Source organism: Sorex araneus, chromosome X (assembly GCF_027595985.1).
Source record: "Sorex araneus isolate mSorAra2 chromosome X, mSorAra2.pri, whole genome shotgun sequence".
NCBI classification, from domain to species: domain Eukaryota; kingdom Metazoa; phylum Chordata; class Mammalia; order Eulipotyphla; family Soricidae; genus Sorex; species Sorex araneus.
Genome location: NC_073313.1, coordinates 333,482,823 through 333,503,922, shown reverse-complemented (window position 1 = coordinate 333,503,922; position 21,100 = coordinate 333,482,823). Strand labels below are relative to the sequence as shown.

The 21,100-nt window shown below is 43.2% G+C and overlaps 1 protein-coding gene across 2 annotated transcripts in view; it reads left to right on the top strand.

Annotated features, from left to right (window-relative positions):
- PAIP2B (poly(A) binding protein interacting protein 2B) overlaps window positions 1-19,841 on the top strand; it is a 38,353-nt gene extending 18,512 nt beyond the window's left edge. The window contains exons 2-4 of one of the 2 annotated variants that reach the window (XM_055120901.1): window positions 9,549-9,697; window positions 12,563-12,739; window positions 14,288-18,771. In XM_055120901.1, coding sequence (XP_054976876.1) covers window positions 9,560-9,697; window positions 12,563-12,739; window positions 14,288-14,344 — 372 coding nt within the window. In that variant the 5' untranslated portion in view covers window positions 9,549-9,559 and the 3' untranslated portion in view covers window positions 14,345-18,771. Of the gene's footprint in view, window positions 1-9,548; window positions 9,698-12,562; window positions 12,740-14,287 lie in introns of those variants that run through there. The other variant, XM_004609133.2, reaches the window with a different exon arrangement.
- Window positions 19,842-21,100: the final 1,259 nt, after the last annotated feature.

Genomic DNA, 21,100 nt, shown 5'->3' with positions numbered 1-21,100 from the left:
TTTAGTTCCTGAAAGGTCCCTCCTGCCTTTGGGGGCTATACGTGCTTTTCCCTTCCTTCCTACTGCTCCCCCACCTATTCTTTATATGATGAAGAAGTGTGCTTGCTCAGGGAAATATTTCCTAACCATCCTGTCTGGAATTTTAGTTTTTGTCTTGTTTTTACTTTTGTCTTTGACCATACTGGGCAGTACTCAGTTCTTATTCTGGTTCTACACTTAAGGATCACTCTCTTCTGCTTCTGCACTTAGGGATCACTTCTGGCAGGCTCAGGGCACCATATGGGGTGCCAAGGATCAAACCCCGGTCATCATATGTAAGGCAGATGCTTTACCCCCTGTGTTATTTCTCCAGTTCCTCAGAGGGATTTCTGGCCCCCATATAGTTTTCTAATAATTCTTTTATCATCACCCTTTGTGGTATTGATCATAATTTTTATAATAGTTCTCATGTCTCTCTCATGAAAATATAAATTCTACCTGTCCCATGACTGTAACCAGCAAAAGCACAGGTCAGGCACGGTGCCTGGGCAAATACACAATTGCATATTGACTTAGTGCATCTCATGACCTGAGTTGCTAAGATACAATGAGGAAAGACAATAGTTGGATCTAATGGCAACATATTCAAAGTAAAATAAAATTTAAATATGATGACCTAAATATTTGATTTTTGAAATTATATTGCTAGAGTGAATAATACTAGTAAAACTAAGAAAAGAGTTGTAGAGGACTAAATTTTATATTTGCTACCCAAAGTCTTTGCAGGTAATTCAGTTGAAAGTTCCAAGTTTTCACAAAGAAATTGTGATCACGGGGACATTCATGCTTTTAGCTTCTGAAAAATCTCATTTAAATCCAGACAAATACCGTGTTTGGTTATGAGAATTCTCAAAAGATCTGAAAGTTGTGGATGTTCAAAGTATTGAATTGATAGCCATATTTTCTAGAAATAAACCTAAACATATTAAACTTCTGAGGCTTTAGTCCTAAAGTCCTTAGGGCTGGGAACTGAGTCCCTGATGTCAAGCCAAAAGTTTTGTTTGTTTTGGCGTTATCACTTTTAAGTGCTGGAGACACTTTTATTATTATAAGTGACTTTTTTTTTTCTTGAATCACCGTGAGATATAGTTACAAAGCTTTCATGATTAAGTTTCAGTCATACAATGACCGAACACCCATCCCTCCACCAGTGTGTATTTTCCACCGCCAATGTCCCCAGTATCCCTCCTGCCACCCCCACCCCACCCCACCCCACCCCCTGCCTTCATGGCAGACTATTTCCTTCTTACTCTCTCTTTACTTTTGGGCATTATGGTTTGCAATACAGATACCAAGAGACCATCATGCTTGATCCTTTATCTACTTTTAGCACACATCGCCCAGCCTGAAGCCATATATTTTAGACACAAAGTCTTGGCTATGATGAAGTGCTTAAATCAAAGGGTTGGCAGGCCTCCGCTTGCTCCCCTCTTTTGACTGTGAGCAGGACCTTGTGCTTTCCCATCTTCAGCCAAAATGGCAACTGCTATTTCTTCATTCCCAATACGTTTGCCAGCTATTTTCGAAGGAAAGTAAGGTGAAGGGAATGAATTTCAAAGAATTCTTAGATTTCATGAGGTAATGTAGACACAGACCAAACAGACTCCCCTGTTGCTGAGATCTGATTCTGGAAGAACTGATTCATAAGCCAACACCTACTTCAAATTGCACATTTGTCATCTTGATGGAGAAGGAAAAGATGTGGTGATTGGTGGTTGTTAGCAGAACTAGTTATCGGTGTTTGTAGAATGCCAGTAGTATCTATCCGGTTACCCAAACTGAACAGACTAAAGCAGCATTTATTGTCTCAGTTTCCGTGGGTGAGGAATCTGGGAGCAGCATAGTTGGGTACCTCTGCCTCACAATCTTCTCACAATGGTAAATTAAACTTGTTGGCTGGGTGCAGTCTCACATGAAGGCTTGGTCAGGAGAAGGTGAAGTTCTCTTTGGTTTGGGTGCCACATCTAGTGGTTCTCAGGGGCTCTTCCTGGCTCTTGCACTTGGGGGACACTCCTGGCAGTGCCCTGCGGACCGTGTTATACTAGGGGTCAAACCCAGGCTTCATGAAGGCAAAGTATAGGTCCTGATGCATTGAGCATGCAGGAGGCCTGGCCCAGAGTCGGTGAACATTTTTGTTTTGTTTTAGGGCCACACCTGGCGGTGCTCAAGGGCTGTTCCAAAGTTGGTGATTGGTAGTCATTCCTGGCAGCACTGGGGCGACCAGAGGTGGTGCCAGGGATGGCACTCAAGCCTCCCAAATGCAAAGCATGCACTCCAGCCCTCTCAGCTGTCTCTCCAATCCTAGAGAAGATACACCTCTGCTCTCACTCACAGGGTTGCTAACAGAATTTAATTTCTTGTCACATGACCTTCATAGTATATCTGACTTTGCAGCAGCCATTCTGAATGCTTGGTCCAACTTAGGTAACCAAACACTTCTTCCATCTTCGGAAGCTTAAGGAACATTTTTTTTGTCCCCCACTATACCAAAAGTTCACAACAACCGCCTAGATGTGAGTAAGGATCAAGTGAATTAATGAAAGAGGAAAAAAGGTACAAACAGAAATGAAGAAAAACTCCATGCTCCTTAAGCATGGTGGATGGGATGCTGGAGAAGAACTGGGAGCTTCTAGAAGAGATGCTCGATGAAACTCTGGGAATAGGAAATTCAGGGACATTATGGGTAATGACTCATTCCCTTGGTATTGGAGCATCCAAATGTCATGCCTAGAAGTTGGAAGTCTCCAGCAGAATCTCCCTTCCCTACCTCACTATTAAAGTGAAGGGCCGTGTTATACATCAGCTCATTGTCACCTAGTAGACTTATAAATTAATGTGTTTCTTGAACTAGCCTGGCAAAAGTTGCTTAACCCCTGAATATGAGTGCATAGCACTGTATGGACAGTTGTTTCGTTTTTGTTTTTGTTTTAATGTGAAAACACAGGTTGGATGGTATAAAATTCACATCAATGTTAAATAACTGACATTTAAATAGCAGTGTTAAATAACTGACACTTTCCTAGTCCTAGCTAATCCCGTTTCTCAGTATTTTCTACTTCTAAAACGTTTGCATTAAATTTAGTAACACCCCCATGTTGGGTTTATGGTAAATTTCCATTCTCTTTCTCATGAACAAGTGCATCCTGCAGTTTGCTCTCTTTCTTCCTCTTGCTGTTAAATTTGAAGTTATTCTGTTCTTGCTCTCTCTTCTTTCTATATGGTCATAAGACACTCAGGATTTTTTTTTTTTTTTTTATGCTCAGAATCAAACCCGGGTTGGCCGCGTTCAAGGCAAACGCCCTACCCGCTGTGCTATCACTCCAGCCCTGACACTCAGGATTTCTTATGGGCAAAGGCAGGTGTTTTAGAAAACTGAACTGTGATACTCTGGGGGTGAGAACCAAATTGATTGGGAGAACTCATTGTACTTATATGTTAAAAAAAAAATGGACTCTCACATATCTTTTGTAATGCCATATAACCTGCTACCCAGCGAGAGTCAAGACTGGGGTTGGAGGGATTATAAAGTGGTTAAGGCTCTGGTCTTGCACATGGCTGACCCAGATTTGATCCCCAGCATCCAATTTGATCCCCTCAAGCATGGTAGGAGTAATCCCTGACCTTAGGGTCTGGAGTAAACCCTGAGACCCCAATTGAAAAAAGAATCTCTGCTTAGGAAAACCCCAGATTTGTAGTTTTTCTGGCATTTAAAGCTAGCTTCTTACAAATGTTATGCTGCAAATGGAAGTCGTACTGGTAAATTTGTTTTGTTTCCTCCACGGTCCTATGGAAATATTATGAAGCCGTTTTGGGAATAATTAACTTCTTTCTTTTGTCTCTCCAAATATGTTGAGAAGATACATTTCATGTTAGATGGCTAGTTAAACCAACAGTGGTTTTGTCTAAAATGGGCTATCTTTTTGTTTGGGGCCACACCCAGCAGTGCTTAGGGCTTACTTCTGGCTTTGGGCTCATTCCCAGTGGGGCATAGAGGTTGGCACCCTTCCCCTGTATTTTTCTCTGGTCCCAAATGGATTCTGTCTTTGAATTGTTAAGACAACAACTTAATCCAGATCAGTGAAGATCTTACTGACTTAACTCAGTGATTCATGAATCAAGCAGTTTTCCATCTAGACTAATACAAAGGAGCTCTGAGTGCTGTACCAAATGAAAGATTTACAGGCAGAAAGGGGTGGGACAAGGAAGTTAGACTGAGGAAGAGTGATTGTTTATGGCAAGGTCACCTTCCTTTAGGGGATTGCTGAGGTCTATCAGGCAAATTATCTCACTAGTGCTGGATCTGGTAAATCCAGATAGACTGGTTTAAGATTCCATTCCTGGGAGAGGATGAAACTAATTAAATTTGCTGTTAAATCTCAGTTTTGGTGAACAGTGGCTCCATTTCAGACCTGTCGTCTTATTTCTAACAGAACTACCAAGAAATTGTTTTTCCACCTGTTTTTCACAGTTTATAATTCTACCCTATTTTTCAAGATTGGCTTTCCTAAGTTTAAACAGACCAGAAAATTTTTTAAACTTCAAAAGGGATTAAGCAATAATTCTTACCCTATATAGAAGCAGAGGAGTTTTACATGTCTGTTGCCATAATGTAATAAGTTAGGACATAATTTTGTTTTCTTTTGTTTTGATTTGCTTTTTGGGTCACACCCGGTGATGCACAGGGGTTACTCCTGGTTCTGCACTCAGGAATTACTCCTGGTGGTGCTCAGGGGACCATATGGGATGCTGGGATTCAAACCCGGGTCATCTGCATGCAAGGCAAATGCCCTACCCATTGTGCTATATATAGCTCCAGCCCCTGGGACATAATTTTTAAAGAGAACTTCAAGAAGTTCTCGAAGGAAGAGGCAAAGCTGGGAGTGTGGCGAGGCTGGAAAGGGAAAGTTGTCTGAGCAGAGTGACTAGCGGTATTTGTGGGATTCCTCATGTTCTGGTGAGTCACCAAGTATATAAACCTCAGCTTTGCCTTTCAGAAGTTGGTAAGATAATTGGGGATGGTGATGTCTGAGTCCTTGAGTTCCAGGGCTACATTCCTCAGTGTTCAGGGAGCCGTGCAGTGGCTGGGATCTGAGCCAGGGCCTCCTCACACTGAGATGAAGAGCAGGAAAAGATACATGCCAGACAGGAGTGAAGATAGATTTGGGGACCAAAAAAATAGGCAATTAGAAAAAATGTATCTATATTTTTAAAAGCCTTAGCCAGGACTGGAGAGAAGTACAGGAAGGTAAAGCATTTGCCTTGCATGTGGCCAGCCCCAGTTCGATTCCCAGCACCACATATGGTCTCCTGAGTACCATCAGGAGCTACCCTGAGCACTGCCAAGTATGGCCAAAACTGCCCCCCACACCCCCCAAAAATAATAGCCAGAAAGACATTCTGGAGATAAAAATTAAGTTTAGCAAAACCGTCCCCCTCCCCCACCCTAATAGTAATTTGTGGGCAAGAGAGATGTGCAGGACGAAAGGCGTTTGTTTGCCTTGAATGCAGCCGTGGATATGCAACCATGGTTCATATCCCTTACCACGTATGGTTGAATGGCCCCTGAGTTTACCAGCAGTGGTCCAAACCCCTTGCATTACAAAATAATAATAATAATAATAATAACAACAACAACAATAATGATAATGATAAATAATAAATAAAAGCTGCCATCAGAATATTAAGGAGATGTTTTCATTTACACATTATGAAAAATTCAACCCATTACAAATAAAATAATTATCTTAAAAGAAGATACATACTAAGGAAAAATAGTCAAAATACTTCAGCAGAAAAATTACAAAATATAGATGTCCGTTAAGCATGTCTGAAAATATTCAACTTAGTTGAAAATCGAGACATGTATGTAAACAATTAATCACAGGTTTTCTCTTTCGAGATCAGTGGTTTAAAAAATAACATGGGGAAAAAGATAGTTTAATGGGTAGGGTGCTTGCCTTGCATGCAGCTGACCCATATGGTCCCTTGAGCACAGCCAGGAGTAATTCCTGCTGCAGAACCAGAAGTAACCCTGAGCACCAGGTGTAGCTCCAAAACCAAAGGATTAATGATAAATAGTAAAGGGGCCAGAGCGATAGAGCAGCAGGTAGTGCATTTGCCTTGTATGCAGCCAACCCAGATTCAATCTCCGGCGTCCTATATGGTCCCCCCAAGCCTGACAGGAGTAATTCCTGAACATAACACCAGGTGTAACCTCTGAGTTTTGGACTGTGGCCCCAAAACAAAATGAAAAACCAAACAAATGAATACGGTTTGCTCCTTCAACCTCATGTTCTCCCTTGAACATGTATCTTTCTTGCTTGTCTCTTTGTCTCTTTTTAATTTATTTTTATAAAGTATTTAACAGCGGGTTAAATACTTTAACCCTTGCATGCGGCCAATCTGATTCCCAGCATCCTATATGGTCCCCCGAGCACCGCCAGGAGTAATTCCTATGTGCAGATCCAGGAGTAACCCCGGTGCATTGCTGGGTGGGACCCAAAAAGCAAAAAAAAAAAAAAAAAAGTATTTAATTACATTCAATATTCAAACAATCCCAACACCATTACACCATTACACCTTCCCAACACATATTTTGGATATTTCCATCCCGAACCCCAACCCTGACCCAAAGCAGAACTGAAATAATTTATTTTGTATTGTTTCTTATGAATAAACAAAGAAAATGCTCTAAAAAACTTTACTTAGGGGAGAGTGTGTGAAGATCGTTGTATTTCACTCAGGGGCCATTAAGCCCTTCTATAAGAGATTGCTAATATGTTGTTAGAAGTTGAGCCTTGTGTGCTTACACACACACACACGTAAAAATATATTTCCCTCTAAGATTGGTTGCCTTCTGCTTTAAACTCCATCAAATGTAGTGCACTACTCTTGGAATGGGAGTGGTGTGAGGTGTGAGATGCTCAGGAATAGATTCACTCATGGGTGAAGCTTGGCCCGAGTGTGTGCAGAGTGGCTGTGAACATGGTGGCATTTGAGTTCTGGAGGTTTTTGGCTGCCTGGGCTGGGTCCCTTGGGGCAGGGAGAGGCCTCACCTGCCCCCCGCTCTAGGGTGTCCCGAATGAAACAGCCTGGCGTGGTGGCATGGCTATGATGAGTTATTTTATGCAGTCTTCTGAGAGAAGGACAGTGAGTCTGGATTGGCTGTTGATGAGGTTATCTCGTCTCTATGTCTCTTTGCCTGTGGCTTTTCCCAGTCTGGAGAAGCCCCTGTTCTCTTTTTACATGTACTTCCTTTCTTTCTCCCCTTAGGTTCTTCTCAGTAAATTTTTTTCAATATAAACTATCTTGCCTCTCAGTATATGTATTGCAAACTGTAATGCCCAAAAGGGCAGAGGGTGTGTGTGTTGCTGGGGGCGGGGATGGGAGGGGAGCGAGTGAGAGAGGAGAGACAGAGGAGATGCCTGCCATAGAAGCAGGCTGGAGTCTGGGGGTGGCAGGAGACGGATATGGGGGATATTGGTGGTGAAAAATGCACACTGGAGGGATTGTTGTATGACTGAAACCCAATCACAAAACCTTTGTAACTGTAGTTTAATTGAAAAAACAAAATAATAATAAATAAATGAACTAAAAAAAAAACTATCTTGCATCACTATTTCACCTCCTCAAATTCTTTCTGCAAGAGAAGGCGAGAGACGCAGAGCACTATACCAAGGCTGGGGCTCACTTTCTTTTCCTTCAAAGAATAGTTTCTTACTCCAGCTAAGTTCATGGCTCCCCTTGGTTGGCAGTTATCATCTCCCACGTCGAGGAGAATATGTGACCTTCAGGCAGAGCTTGATGGCTGCCTTGTGGGACTGGTCGGAAGTGAGAGTCCATGCCACATAGGTGCTTGTAGCAGACTTGACCAGTCTGAGATATTTCCTCTAGTGAGGGCAGCTGAAGTGGGTGGGTGAGCAGAGGGGTAGAAGCCCTCTTTCCTTGAGTCTCCTCCCTTGCTTCCTATTCTACAGATTCCTATTTGACTACTGGCAATGCAGTCAAATAGACAATGGAAACTATCTATTTCTAGCAGGGAGTGGGGAAAAAGGAAGATGTAAATGAGAGACCTTGACCAGGTGATTTCCTAAAAAAAGGAGAGGAAAAAAATAACTTACAATACAGAGGAGCAGGTTCTTACATACTGCTGGTGGGAATTTAAAATCTGTGACATGGGGCAATAACCTGAGCCTAGACAAAGCTAAGGGCTTGGGAGTGTGGCTTAGTAGAAGAGCACAAGCGCTGCAGGAACAGGACTGCAGGGAGACATTCCTAGTACATTGGTGCTGTCTTTTGTGATCCCCAGGACCACAGCCACGTGTTCGATCAGCATACCACAGCCCCGTATGTGTGGACATCACAACCGAATGTTCAACCCCTAGCAAGCACCCCGTCATTGCAGCAACGGCGGGGGGGGGGGGGGATCGATTTAAAAACAAGCGCCAAAAAACTAAGTTTCCAGTACTTCCTAGTTCTACTGCTAGGGGTTACCCTTCGGAAATCATTAGAAAAGATGAATAGGAGTTCATCCAGGGCTGAGGAGAGCACGGCAGCTAGGGTGTGTGCCTCGCGTTCACCCAACCCAATTTGATTTCCAGCACCACATGCTTTCCCTGAGTACCGCTGAGTGTGGCCTTGGAGGCCCCCAGCACCTCTTGGGTGGCCCAGGTAACCCCTCAGTACCACAGGGCCTGAGCAGCTTCTCATCCTCTCATTTCCCAGCACCAGGGTCCCCGGTTTCTCTCCTATCACCCCCCACTTCACCCCCAGCCTACCTCTATAGCAGGTGTTCTCTCTCTGTCTCTCTGTCTCTGTCTGTCTGTGTGTGTGTCTCTCTTTCCTGGTTTCTCTCCTATCACCCCCCCACCTCACCCCCAGCCTGCCTCTATGGCAGGTGCTCGCTCTCTCGCTCGCTCTCTCTCTCCCCCCTCCTCTCTCTCGTTCTTTCTTTCTCATTATTTTAACTTTATGTATGGCAGTCAGGGAGGAGCCACAGCTGGCAATGCTCACAGTCTACTCCTGGCTTAGTGTTAGGGGCCCGTGCAGTGCTGGGGATCAAACCTGGGGCTTCTACATGCATGCAAAGCATGTATCTGGTCCTTTGAGCCATCTCCGTGACCCCTGTTATTTTAACTCTTAAAGAATTGTACACCGATATAAAAACCACGGGATATTGTTATAAGCATTACAGACTATCAATTTCTTCTCTAGTTTATAACTTTGATTTAGAACTTGATACTTTTGGAATCAGAATGTTTCAATTGGTCAGGCTGGTACGATAGTACAGCAGGTAGGATGTTTACCTTGCAACAGCCAACCCTGGTTCGATCCCCAGCATCCCATATAGTTCCCTGACCACCATCAGGAGTAATTTCTGAATGCAGAGTCAGGAGTAACCCCTGAGCATTACCAGGTGTGACCCAATAAGCCAGAAAGAAAAAAAAAACATTAATTGATTTTCATTTCTTGATCCTTGTATTTATTTTATTTATTTTACTTTTATTTAGGTTCAGTCACAATGAATGGGTCCAGTGTAGCGAATACATCACCCAGTGTGAAGTCCAAAGAAGACCAGGGAATAAATGGGCATGAGGAGAAGGAAAACCCATTTGCAGAGTACATGTGGATGGAGAATGAGGAGGATTTCGACAGACAGGTAAAGAAGGCGGCAACTGGTATATGCAACTCAGCAGTTATGTAATGTCTTGTTATCGGTCTATTTAAAAAGGAATAGGGTTTGTTGGCTGGAGAATCAAAATAAACAGAGGACTGGTCTGGGTCGACCAAAAAGCATCTTCGCTTGGTAAGAAATCAAGAGTACCCTTGGAGAAAGGCACTGGTATTTTTCTACCACACTGACAGAGGAGGTAATGCTGTGGGGATCTGGCTGGGTCCTGGGGAGCAGCAGCTGTGTGCAGACAGCCCAGCCTGCTGCGCCCCAGATAGCAGCTCCTGGCCTGGCGGTGTGTGAGCCTGAGGTCCAAGGAGTTTGAAGAGGGGACTGCTGGGCTGCTCCACAGTCAGGGCAGCAACCAGCAGCCTTAGATTAACCCTCCAGCATAAGCATTTCAGGTCTAGGGGATTCTTTGACCTTTCATCCCTTCCATGGGTTTGCTCTGTTTCCCCCATGGCATTTATCAGCCGAGAAGCTAAAGGGTAACTGGAGAGGGCAAATGAAGGCTAAAGTTAGGTATTTCCCTTTAATTGGTATCAAAGTGCTCATGAGCCTTCTGGGAAGATTCCTTGATGAATAGATGACCGACCAGAGCTATTATGTAAAGTGGGAAATCTTATTTTTTCTTATTTTTTGTTTGTTTGGGGCCACACCCAGCAGTGTTCCCAACTATCCCTGACTTGGTTGATATATTGGCGGGGGCATGTGTTTCCAGGTATTGAACCTGGGACTCCCAAATGTAGAAGATGTGCTCCAGTCCATTGAGCTGTCTCTTTGGGGCCACACCCTGAGATGCTCAGGGGCTATTCCTGTCTCTGCTCAGAAGTGACCCTTCTGGTGCTTGGTGGACCATATTGTTGCCTGTGATTTGAATTGGGATAAGCCATATGCAGGGAAGCACCTTACCTCCTGTTCTGTCTCTCCCCCCTCCAGAAATGTGGTTTTTAGTATAATAATCTAGTGTCTGGAAAGAAGGCAGCAAGTTCAGGGGGAAACCAGCAACTTCCAGACCAAGTACCTCACTGTTAGGGTGTGTTGAATAGCCCAAACTGTTTCCCATCACTTCTGTGTCCGGGTATCCATTTGTATGATTGTACCTCGGACAAGGGTAAATGTAGTTAAACAGGACCATGCTGGTAGGTCATTAGGCAAAGTTAGGGTAGATCTTAAGCAGTCATATTAAATCCTGTGCCCTGGAAATACTGTTATCTTAAGTACTTCATAATTAATATACTTGAGGATTTTTTAAGAGTGTATCTGATTGTAGTGTTGAAAAATGTAAGTCATGCTACCAGTGACTTTTACTCTGAGTTCATGAGGTTAACTTTTGGGGCTCCATTGGGTTATTTTTGTTTGATCTGTGGTGGTGATATAGTGAGTTATATAAGCACCAGGTGGCCTGCAGCAAGGGAAAGAGACCTATTCAGGTTACACTTCAGACCATAGTGGGAACTCTACGGAGTTAATTGTGTCCATAAAGAAATACCTTAGGACAGTGCTTTAGTTTTGGATTTAGTTCTGAGTTATTTAAATATTCAGATTTCTTCCTTGTTTGGAAAGAATAATTGACCTATAACTTTTTTTTTTTTTTGCTTTTTGGGTCACACCTTGCTCTGCACATGGGTTACTCCTGGCTCTGCACTCAGGAATTATCCCTGGCGGTGCTCAGGGGACCATATGGGATGCTGGGAATCGAACCCGGGTCGGCCGCGTGCAAGGCAAACGCCCTACCCGCTGTGCTATCACTCCAGCCCCTATAACATCATTTTTAAGTGGTATGACAGACTGGTATTCTTTATATCTTCCTAAGATCCTGGAAGTACTTTTTCACTATAGGGGTTTCATTACTGAAAAAGTGGGCAAAAGCTGAATTGGTTTTGATTTATTCTCCACTTCCAGGTAGTGATCTAGTTACATCATGCCTTTATCTTTTTTTTTCATATTTATAAAATGGGAATTTTAAGAGAAGATTGAAAGATGAGCTTCAAGCGCTAAAATGATTTTCATATGTGCCATATGAATATGGATCACAGAAGATATGCAAACACCTGCAATTCTTGCTTCTTTGTGTGTGTGTGTGCGCGCTTGTGTGTGTGAAGCAAGAAAGTTCTTTATTGAAACTTATTTAGCAAGATGTGAAGAGAAAGAAAGGGAAAAGTACATGTTTGAGTGAGAACACAGGCTTCTCCAGGGTGGAAATAAGAGAAACAAACCTGTTTAATGGAGAACAGGGGCTTGAAGACCAAGCCTCTCGCTATTTTGTATAACTGTTTCCTCAGTCCTACTGTTGAATTAAAAATGATATCAAAATTATATTTTCTCGGGGCTGGAGCGATAGCACAGCGGGTAGGGCGTTTGCCTTGCACGCGGCCGACCCGGGTTCGAATCCCAGCATCCCATATGGTCCCCTGAGCACAGCCAGGGGTGATTCCTGAGTGCAGAGCCAGGAGTAACCCCTGTGCATCGCCAGGTGTGACCCAAAAAGCAAAAAAAAAAAAAAAAAAATTATATTTTCTCTTGGGCTGGAGTGATAGCACAGCGGGTAGGGCATTTGCCTTGCACGCGGCCGACCCGGGTTCGATTCCCAGCATCCCATATGGTCCCCTGAGTACCACCAGGGGTAATTCCTGAGTGCAGAGCCAGGAGTGACCCCTGTGCATCGCCGGGTGTGACCCAAAAAGAAAAAAAAATTATATTTTCTCTAGCCCGTCATTAGAAGGAACATCTTAGACTCATACAAGATCATTTTTAGAGGCAGGGACTCGCCTGTGAGGAAGGTTGAGGAAGGGTTGCGGTGGTATGTCCCCCTGGCAGAGCGGGACTGAGTTGCTCACTTGTGCTTGGTAGGTGGAAGAGGAGCTTCAAGAGCAAGAGTTTTTGGACCGTTGCTTCCAGGAGATGTTGGATGAAGAAGACCAAGACTGGTTTATCCCTTCACGGGACCTGCCACAGGCCATGGGCCAGCTGCAGCAACAGTTAAACGGACTGTCTGTCAGTGAGGGCCACGATTCTGAAGAGATTTTGGTAAGAACTGTACATAGTTCCAAATGTGATACGGGGTTTGAGTCAGGCTCAGCTTTCCAGTCCTGCCGCTTTGGGAACCCTGTGAGCTGCTGTTGTTTCCACCCCTCTCCCCTCCCCCCCTACATTAATGAAATGAGACATTGATGCTGCAGCACCCTCGTAAATCATTGTGAAAACATCACTGCGGTTTCACCAACTTTTATTTTCCCCGTGGGCTTTTCAAAGTATAATCAGCATTAAAAATAAAAATGTAAACACAGGCTAAGGAGAACAAGGGTTAAGGATCTTGACTTGTATTCCGAACCAACCCTGATTCGGATTCTTGGGATGTATGGTCTCCTTAGCACTATCGGGTGTGACCCAAAAATTAAACAAAAAAAATGGAGCATAGAAGAGATTTGATTGTTGGTTTTGTTTTATTTTGTTCTCTTTTGCTTTTGGTTCACACCCAGCGATTCTCAGGGCTTACTCCTGACTCTGCTCAGGGATCACTCCTGGCAGGCTCAGGGGACCGTATGGGGTTCTGGGGATCCGAAACCAGGCCAGCCACATGCAAAGGCTAATGCCATACCCACAGTATTATAATTCTAGCCCCGGACGAAGCTTGGTTTTAAATTATCATTTGCTAAGGTCAGGGATATGGTTCAGTGGTAGAGTGCTTACGAGTATGAGGCTGTATATTCCCTGGTGTGACCAAAAAAAAAAAAATGCTGCTTTCTTTTCCTTTTACTCTCCCTCAGTCTTTGTAATTCTGAATAATGCTAATATAATAGAAAACTGAGTTTTGGAAGTAACATATTCCTTAAGAGGTGGTTTTCCATATAAGAAAAAAATGAATTCCCTGTCTTCCATGTTTACTTCCTGTCAGAATTCTGAATGGTATAGTTCTCATACTACTCATGTTCTGAATCATTGACCCTGCAGTCACCAAGGTTTTAGATGGTCACAGCTAACTTAGATATCAAAGAAAGTTCAGAATTTTTTTTTTTTTTTTTTGCTTTTTGGGTCACACCCAGCAATGCACAGGGGTCATTCCTGGCTCATGCACTCAAGAATCACCCCTGGCGGTGCACAGGGGACCATATGGGATGCTGGGATTTGAGCCCGGGTCAGCCGCATGCAAGGCAAATGCCCTACCCGCTGTGCTATCACTCCAGCCCCCCAGAAATAAATATTTTTAAAATTTTTAAATCAGGATAGTGATAATCAAACTGATTTGATTAGAGTAAGTCTGATTTTCACTGTGTTAAGGTACTCAGTGAATCAAAAAAGTTTTTTCTTGGGTTGAACTTGCAAGCCTTTTATGAAAACATTATGAAGGGAACAGGATTCTAAAGCAGGAAAGAAGAAATGAGGGCATGGTCAGGACTTAGTATATTACGAGCTTTGGAGAGCAGCCCAGCTTTATCGGCCTGATTGCAAGGCATTCTACTTTTCTCCCTCTCCTTGAAGCTGGTAGGAAGGTGCTGGGAATAATAGAAGCAGACAGATAGTAAGCTTTAAAGTGCGGCTTGCTCTGGACTTACTATCTCTTTATTCTTATTTCAGAACAAAAGTAACCTGAACCCGGATGCGAAGGAATTTATTCCAGGAGTGAAGTACTGATCGAACAGAGCGAACAGAGCGCTTTGAGAGAGACTTGTACTTCCCCACGTCTGGGGACAAAGCTACACAAAAAGGCAGCATTGAGAGGGGGTGGGTTGGGTGAAGGGTGCACAGCGGGAATGGGGAACAGTGGTTTAACTTGACATTGCGACTGGAGGAACTAATGTGCTCAGTCTTACTGGACAAACCTCTTGAGTATTTCTCTTTTGTTCTCCATTGTCGTTTGGAGCAGTTTCCTGTTGTTGTTGTTGTTGTTGTTGTTATTGTTGTTGTTGTCATTATCTCTTTCAAGTTAAGGAATTGGCAATCTTTTTTTTTTTCCCCTTCATCAGAATTTTTCTGCTGTATATGTATTTAAAAATAAGTTGACCAAGAAAATCTAGGTGTTTAAGAAATGCCCTGCTCGTCCTGCTGTACATGTCCCAGGGGCAGCGAACACCTGGGTAACTACTTATGAGTCTACTTGAGCTGGATAGGAAGAGAGACACGTGGGAGAAGCAGGTGTTGCACTCGCATAGCTCGGCTTCCCAGGCTTCCCTGCGGTGAATGGGGGGGTTACTGGAAGCCTGCCATGACCTTGACTCCCGACCTGAATCCATTCAAGAAAACACAGCCTTAAGGAACTGGTTTACAGTTCATCTTTGATGGTTAATTGGAGGTCTAAAATGTGATTGTCACCTGTCATTCAGCTTCTGCTCGCCTTCTGTTCAGCCTCTGTTACATCTCCCGTCATCATTGCAAGTTAAAAAACACTAGGGTTGACCTGTCACTTTGTCCCTTGTGGTGTCTAGTCCCCTCTGTCCTGCCCACCCCACTTTGTTTTTCAGAAAAGATATGTTACCAAAGGTGCACGAAAGGCATGCTAGGCTGGCTGTCAATCCTACACCTGGAGAGGTCGTCCTTGAATTGTTCATCCTCGTTCATTGTGTCTTAAGTTTATTTTGACAGTGTTTTTCTTTCTGCCCCATGAACATTTAGTCCTGGCATCTTAATTCTTAGAAAGGATTATACCCTTTGCAAGTAAATCGTTTTTTGGGACACTAGCAAGTAGTTCAATTCACAATTTGAGCGCTTCTCCCCACCGTCATAGTTTTGCAAAAGAACTCAGACCAGTGAGTCCTGAGATTGACCCAGATGGCTGGGCCTCATTGGAAGTTTCAGCAATTGTAGGATATTGGCATTGGCACACACCGTATATGCAGGTTTTTTTGGTGGGTGTTTTCTGGGTATGTTCTCATGTAATTTTTTGTGGGTGGAGGCTGGGGGATTTACTGATAGTCATAAAGAACTGAACTGGACACTGGGAGCTCTCTTTGTGAGACAGATGTTAAGTGACAGTCAGGGAAAAGAATGTGTATCCAGTCCTGGCCATTCTCCAGGGACAGGGAATTTCAGAGGCCTGAGGAAGACAGTGACTTCTGGGTAATTGCTACTGTGTTGTGTATAGGCCTCTTAGGAAAAGATCATGGCACTTGAAATAAAGTCTGTGTAAAGTTAGTATGCGGATGTGGGACAGTGGGAGGAGAGGACTAGGATTGGGAAAACTTAATTTGATTTTTCCTTATGCACGCCCTTGTTAACGTTTGGAACACCCACAGGCTAATCTCGGATTTCGAACATGAACCGCAACTTTCCTTATTTGAGCAGAGGATGGTATCATTTGAAAGGAGATCTAGCATGTTAAGTTGCAGCTGTAGGAGAGTTGTATTGTTGCTTGTATCGTGTGCGCATTAATTCCCAAAGCCTCTACCTCCAGAGAATGGTACTCTTTTCAGGGAGGGCCCCAAATAAGGGAGCTTCTTTGCGTGTCCCCTAGACTGTTACCTGTAGTAATGGACTTAAGCCTTGGAAGTACAGAGATGGGGGGTCCTCTCTTCTGGGGCTGCTCCTCCCCTGGCAGTCTCCATCAGCTGGTATCCATTCAGAATTCTGGAGGCTGCTGGGATTGCCAGTGGAGCCCTTTTCTAGACCAGTCTTCAGCAGCGCACAGAAGATTTTGTTTGGCATCTGGTCTGGAAAGTTCTACAGGATCCAGATTGAGTCATTTCTCCATTTCTGAAGATGACTTACTCCTCTGACCCATCGACAGGCTAAGATGCTGGCTGCAGTCCAAGGGGCCTTCTCGTGCTCTGTGGTTTCATTGTGCGTCTGTTTTCAGTGTGATCTACAAGGTGTATTTGGGCAGGATTAAGGAAGCTTCCTTCCGGGTGAGCAGAACTGAGGGCTCCATTCATAGTGTACTGACTTCAGGACTGGGAAGCAGTTAGCAGTGAATGCGAACTGTTTTCTTCTTATGTGGGTTTGTGCTTCCAATAGTTCCTCTTACAGCCCAGTTCTTTCCCCACCTATTTTATGTGAGGTTGTCGCATTTGTCACATAGGTTGCATATGTTCAGCGATGGTTAGAGTTTGCCACTTCTTAGCATAAAAACCCTGTGTTTTGCCTAATGAAAACCAGGTAAACATTGGGAGCCTAAGTATAAGCAGTTAGCACAACTTGAATGATTTACAAGTGACAGATTTGATGTGAATTTAAGCCACTACTCTGGTCAAACTTCTTTTAACTGGCAACTGTTTACAAACAACATATGTTTTAAAAGTTGTTCATTCTCGCTGGTCCAAGTGTTAATTTATTGGTGGTTGATTCCTAGTTTTCATGATTATCTGATACAAATTCCAAGGTGAAAATTATTTTCCTCTCTTATTCTCAAGAGGATTCTCAAATCCGTTTTAGTTTCTTCAAGCCTTTGAACTGCCGCAAAAAAAAAAAAAAAAAAAAAACCTGTTGCTCGGGTCTTTAAGTCAAGGCGAACCTTGACATCACTTTTAGTTTCCCAGTTCAGAATAACGGCAGTCTCTTTAATTTGTTATAATCAAAACTGGCTTAAGAAAATACTGTTCGGGCTAGTGAGAATGGTACAGCCTTGCACATGGTTGACCCGGTTTCTTAGCTCATATGTTCTCCTGAGCCCTACCAGGAGTGATCTTTGAGTACCACTGGGTGTGGTCCAGAAACAAAAAAAAAAGAAAGAAAAAAATATTTTTAATGAAACACTAAATATTTTTCAAATTCTGTATTACAATAATACCAATGTTTTGCTTTGATTTTGCAAAAGTAGGAAGGTCAGTTGGATGTTCTTGACAGTTTACATATATCAGCAAAGTTGTTTGAAGCAAGTACCAAGGGAGACAATTGAATATTTTTGCTTTAGTGATACTGCACACCCCATACCCAGGGATTTGCTGGAGAGGGTAGATGCTCTTTGATAACACAGATTAATAGTGTTTCTCGGTTTAGGTGGTATTGAGCTGTGGGAGCAGGCAGAGACCAGACAGTGTGACAAGATTCGAAGATGTCCATCTAGTGGGAAAACTTGTGCATTTTCTCCTCGGAAAAAACTCCTAAGCCTGGGTGGAGTGAATAGGATTTACCCAGACCTAAAGTTTAGAGGGCCATGCTCTGCTCTTGCTTCCTTGTGAGTAACCCCCAATAAGGTCAGTTCTGCTAGTTCTTTGGTCCCGCTTGCTACCTTGTGAATTCCATTCAGAGTGGGGCTAGTCACAACTGGAAGGTTTTAAATCTGCAGCCTTTCATTTAAAGGCTACAGTTAGGACAAGGGACAGAATTACACACTAACCCAAAGAGACACTCTAGTTTCCTGCTTGCTCCCTGGCCTTCTGCCTTCAGCACCCAGCTCCCTACTGTTGTTCCCAGTCTAGTTTGTTTGGGTTTTTTCTTTTGGGTGGGGGTCTAGGAGTAAGATGGCTGAGTACACTGTTCTTTCCAGGGTGTCAGCCTTGACACCACCGCCGGCCACAGGATGGAAGAGAAATCTGCAAAGGAACGGATGCATCGTCTTTATTCCAAAAGAAAAAGTCCCTTTAGATTTAATTGTGATTTGGCATTTCAACATTTGCTGACCTTTCCTGCCTTATTGTTGGTTACCTTTTAATTTAAATAATGAATAAACATTCTACGTAAATATTATACACAAACCAAAACAGAGATACTTGTAATTTTTTTTTACAATTTTACATTTCCAAAATGTGCATATGAGAAAATACATGTTTTCACTCTGTAATTCAACCCTAAACGAACATCTGTCCTAATGTGAGCCTGCAGGGATGTTTAATGCTTGTTAATGGATGGTTTGGGAGGCAAGGCAAGCTTTTAACAGACTCAGGTTTATTTTGCATATGAGATCCAGCCTATTTCAGGTGTGTAGTTCAGCAGTTTTAATAACTTTCCTGGTGTCTCCATAACCAATGACTCACAACTTTTCATCCTTCTCAGTATGAGCCTTCATGCCTGTTTACATGATAATCTCTGTACACAGCTCAAAGCAACCACTAATCTATCTATAAATTTGCTTTTTCTGAACATCATGGTAATGGAGTCACCCAGTAAATAATTTCTTGTTTCTGTTGTGTGTGTGTGGTTTTCATTTTTTTATATTGTGTTTTTGAGATTCATCCATCACATAGAACTTGTGCTGGTAGCTTGTTCCTTCTTAAGGAATTGTATGTCATTGATGGATATACCATTTTTTTTTGTCCCGGGGAGCCTTTTAAACTTGAATCTTTCATCCTCCTGTGGTTTCAGTCCTTAGAACACAGAACTCCTAGAGAAAGCTGCCGACACATCCTCCCTCAGAATCAGCCTTGCCATCAGAAGCTTCTCACTCATGGTTGAGCTGCTGCAGAAATTTTTTTTTTCAATTTCGCAACTTTTTTACGAGGAATTTTTGTGCTACCTGTTCATCGCAACAAGAAAGAGAGAACAGGCACATGCAATGCTGAGTTATTTCGCCCCTCCTTGACTGACTTACTAAATGCAGTTTCATCCCCATCACAGTGCTTCATGATCATGTGTTCACAGTGGGACTGCCTTTGTTCACATGGTGTTGGCAGGAAGCAGGCAGCCAACAGTGAGTTAGGCAGAGAAAGGGAATGGGAATGGCATTCATGGGATAAGAAGTGCCCAGGAGGTCTAAGCATGACCCACTCTTTGACTGGAGTGGAAGGGATAGGTGTGTGCTGATGGTGTCTGGGAGCATAGCACCTCCAGGAGACTCAAGTCTTGACTTTGGACCTCTGTCCCTGTTTCACAAGGGTTTTTTTTTTTTTTTCTTTTTGGGTCACACCCAGCGATGCTCAGGGGTTACTCCTGGCTTTGCACTCAGGAATTACTCCTGGCGGTGCTTGGGGGACCATATGGGATGCCGGGGATCGAACCCGGGTCGGCCGCGTGCAAGGCAAACGCCCTACCCGCTGTGCTATCGCTCCGGCCCCTTCACAAGGGTTTAAAGGGTTGTTTTCCTAAATAATACCTGGTAGTTATTAATACTTCCTTGGGAGGAGGGGGTAGGACTTTAAATGAAGAAAAGAAATTTTCATAAAAATAACCAAAAATAGGGGGGAGTTACTTTTTAAACAAATTTTGCTATACGCACCAAATGGCAGCTGTTGGAAATCTCAATAAAATGAGAAATAAATGCTCTAAGTGGTCTCCTTTTTCCTGTGATGGGTCAGACATTATACAGAGTATGTGTGAGGCACATTTATGAGAGAACTTGAGTCAGGATCAGTTTTGGTTGCACAATTTTCTGTTCTAAGTAATATTACAGTCTAATAAAACTGGTCTGGAAGTCACAGACTTAAGGTTGAGTCCCACTACCACCCACATTCTTTGTGTCTTTGTTCTGACCTTGATGATTTCTAAAGAAGTGACACTCTCCACCTGGGGCTATTCTGGAAATCAGACCAAATTTAACATGAGACTTCTTGCCTGGCACATAATAAACTCAATATAGTTATGGTGGCATTAATACATCTTTGAATAATGAGATAGTTTAAGAGGAAATCCTTGGGCCAACAATAGTACAGTGGGTAGGGTACTTGCCTTGCAGGTCAACCTGGGTTCGATCCTTGGTGTACCCCATAGGGTCTCCTGAGCCTGGATGGAGCAATCCCCTGAGCTCAGAGCCAGGACTAAGTCCTGAGAACTGCTGGATGTGGCCCAAAACCCAGAAGGAAAAAAAAAATCCTTGCACACGAAGGAAAACAATTACTTTTCTAATTTCTGGGCAAAACTGATTTCTCAAAAAACAAGTTTGTTTTTTTTTTCCAAAATGTCTGCCTAATATTTATTATCACCTTATTCTTTGTGACTGATTTCAAATTTGGGTAATGTAGCAAGGTGTGCAGCTAAAAAATCAGATATAACCCTTCAGGCTCTGCATTCAGGGTAGTCAGTGACCAAGTTCCAACCAATGAGACATAATCCAAAGAATCTAGGTAAGATTCCAAGACAGCTTTTTTTTTTTTAATCGTTTATTTGTTTTTTTTAATTGAGTCACCGTGAGAACAGTAACTCAGGGCTTTTAGGATCAAGTCTTAGTCATACTATGCTCAAACACCCATCCCTTCACCAGTGCACATGTTCCACCACCAAGAACCCCAGCATACCCCTCCTCCCACTCCCCCTCTCCCTGTGTGGCAGATGATTTTCACTTTACTCTTTCCTTACTTTGATTACATTCAATTTTCGACAGAAAACTCACTATCATTATTTGGAGTTTTTCCCCCAACAGTCAGACCTGTCGGAATGGGATCATTAGATCATATGTTTTCTTTTGTCGATAACAAAGAGCATATGATGTTGCATGGTCGAGAAAGCAGCCGCCCAGTTTTGGGATTCTGGTATTAAGTCCAGAGGCATTTCTGCCAGCAGCCGCTGCATTCTGAGATTGGTTTA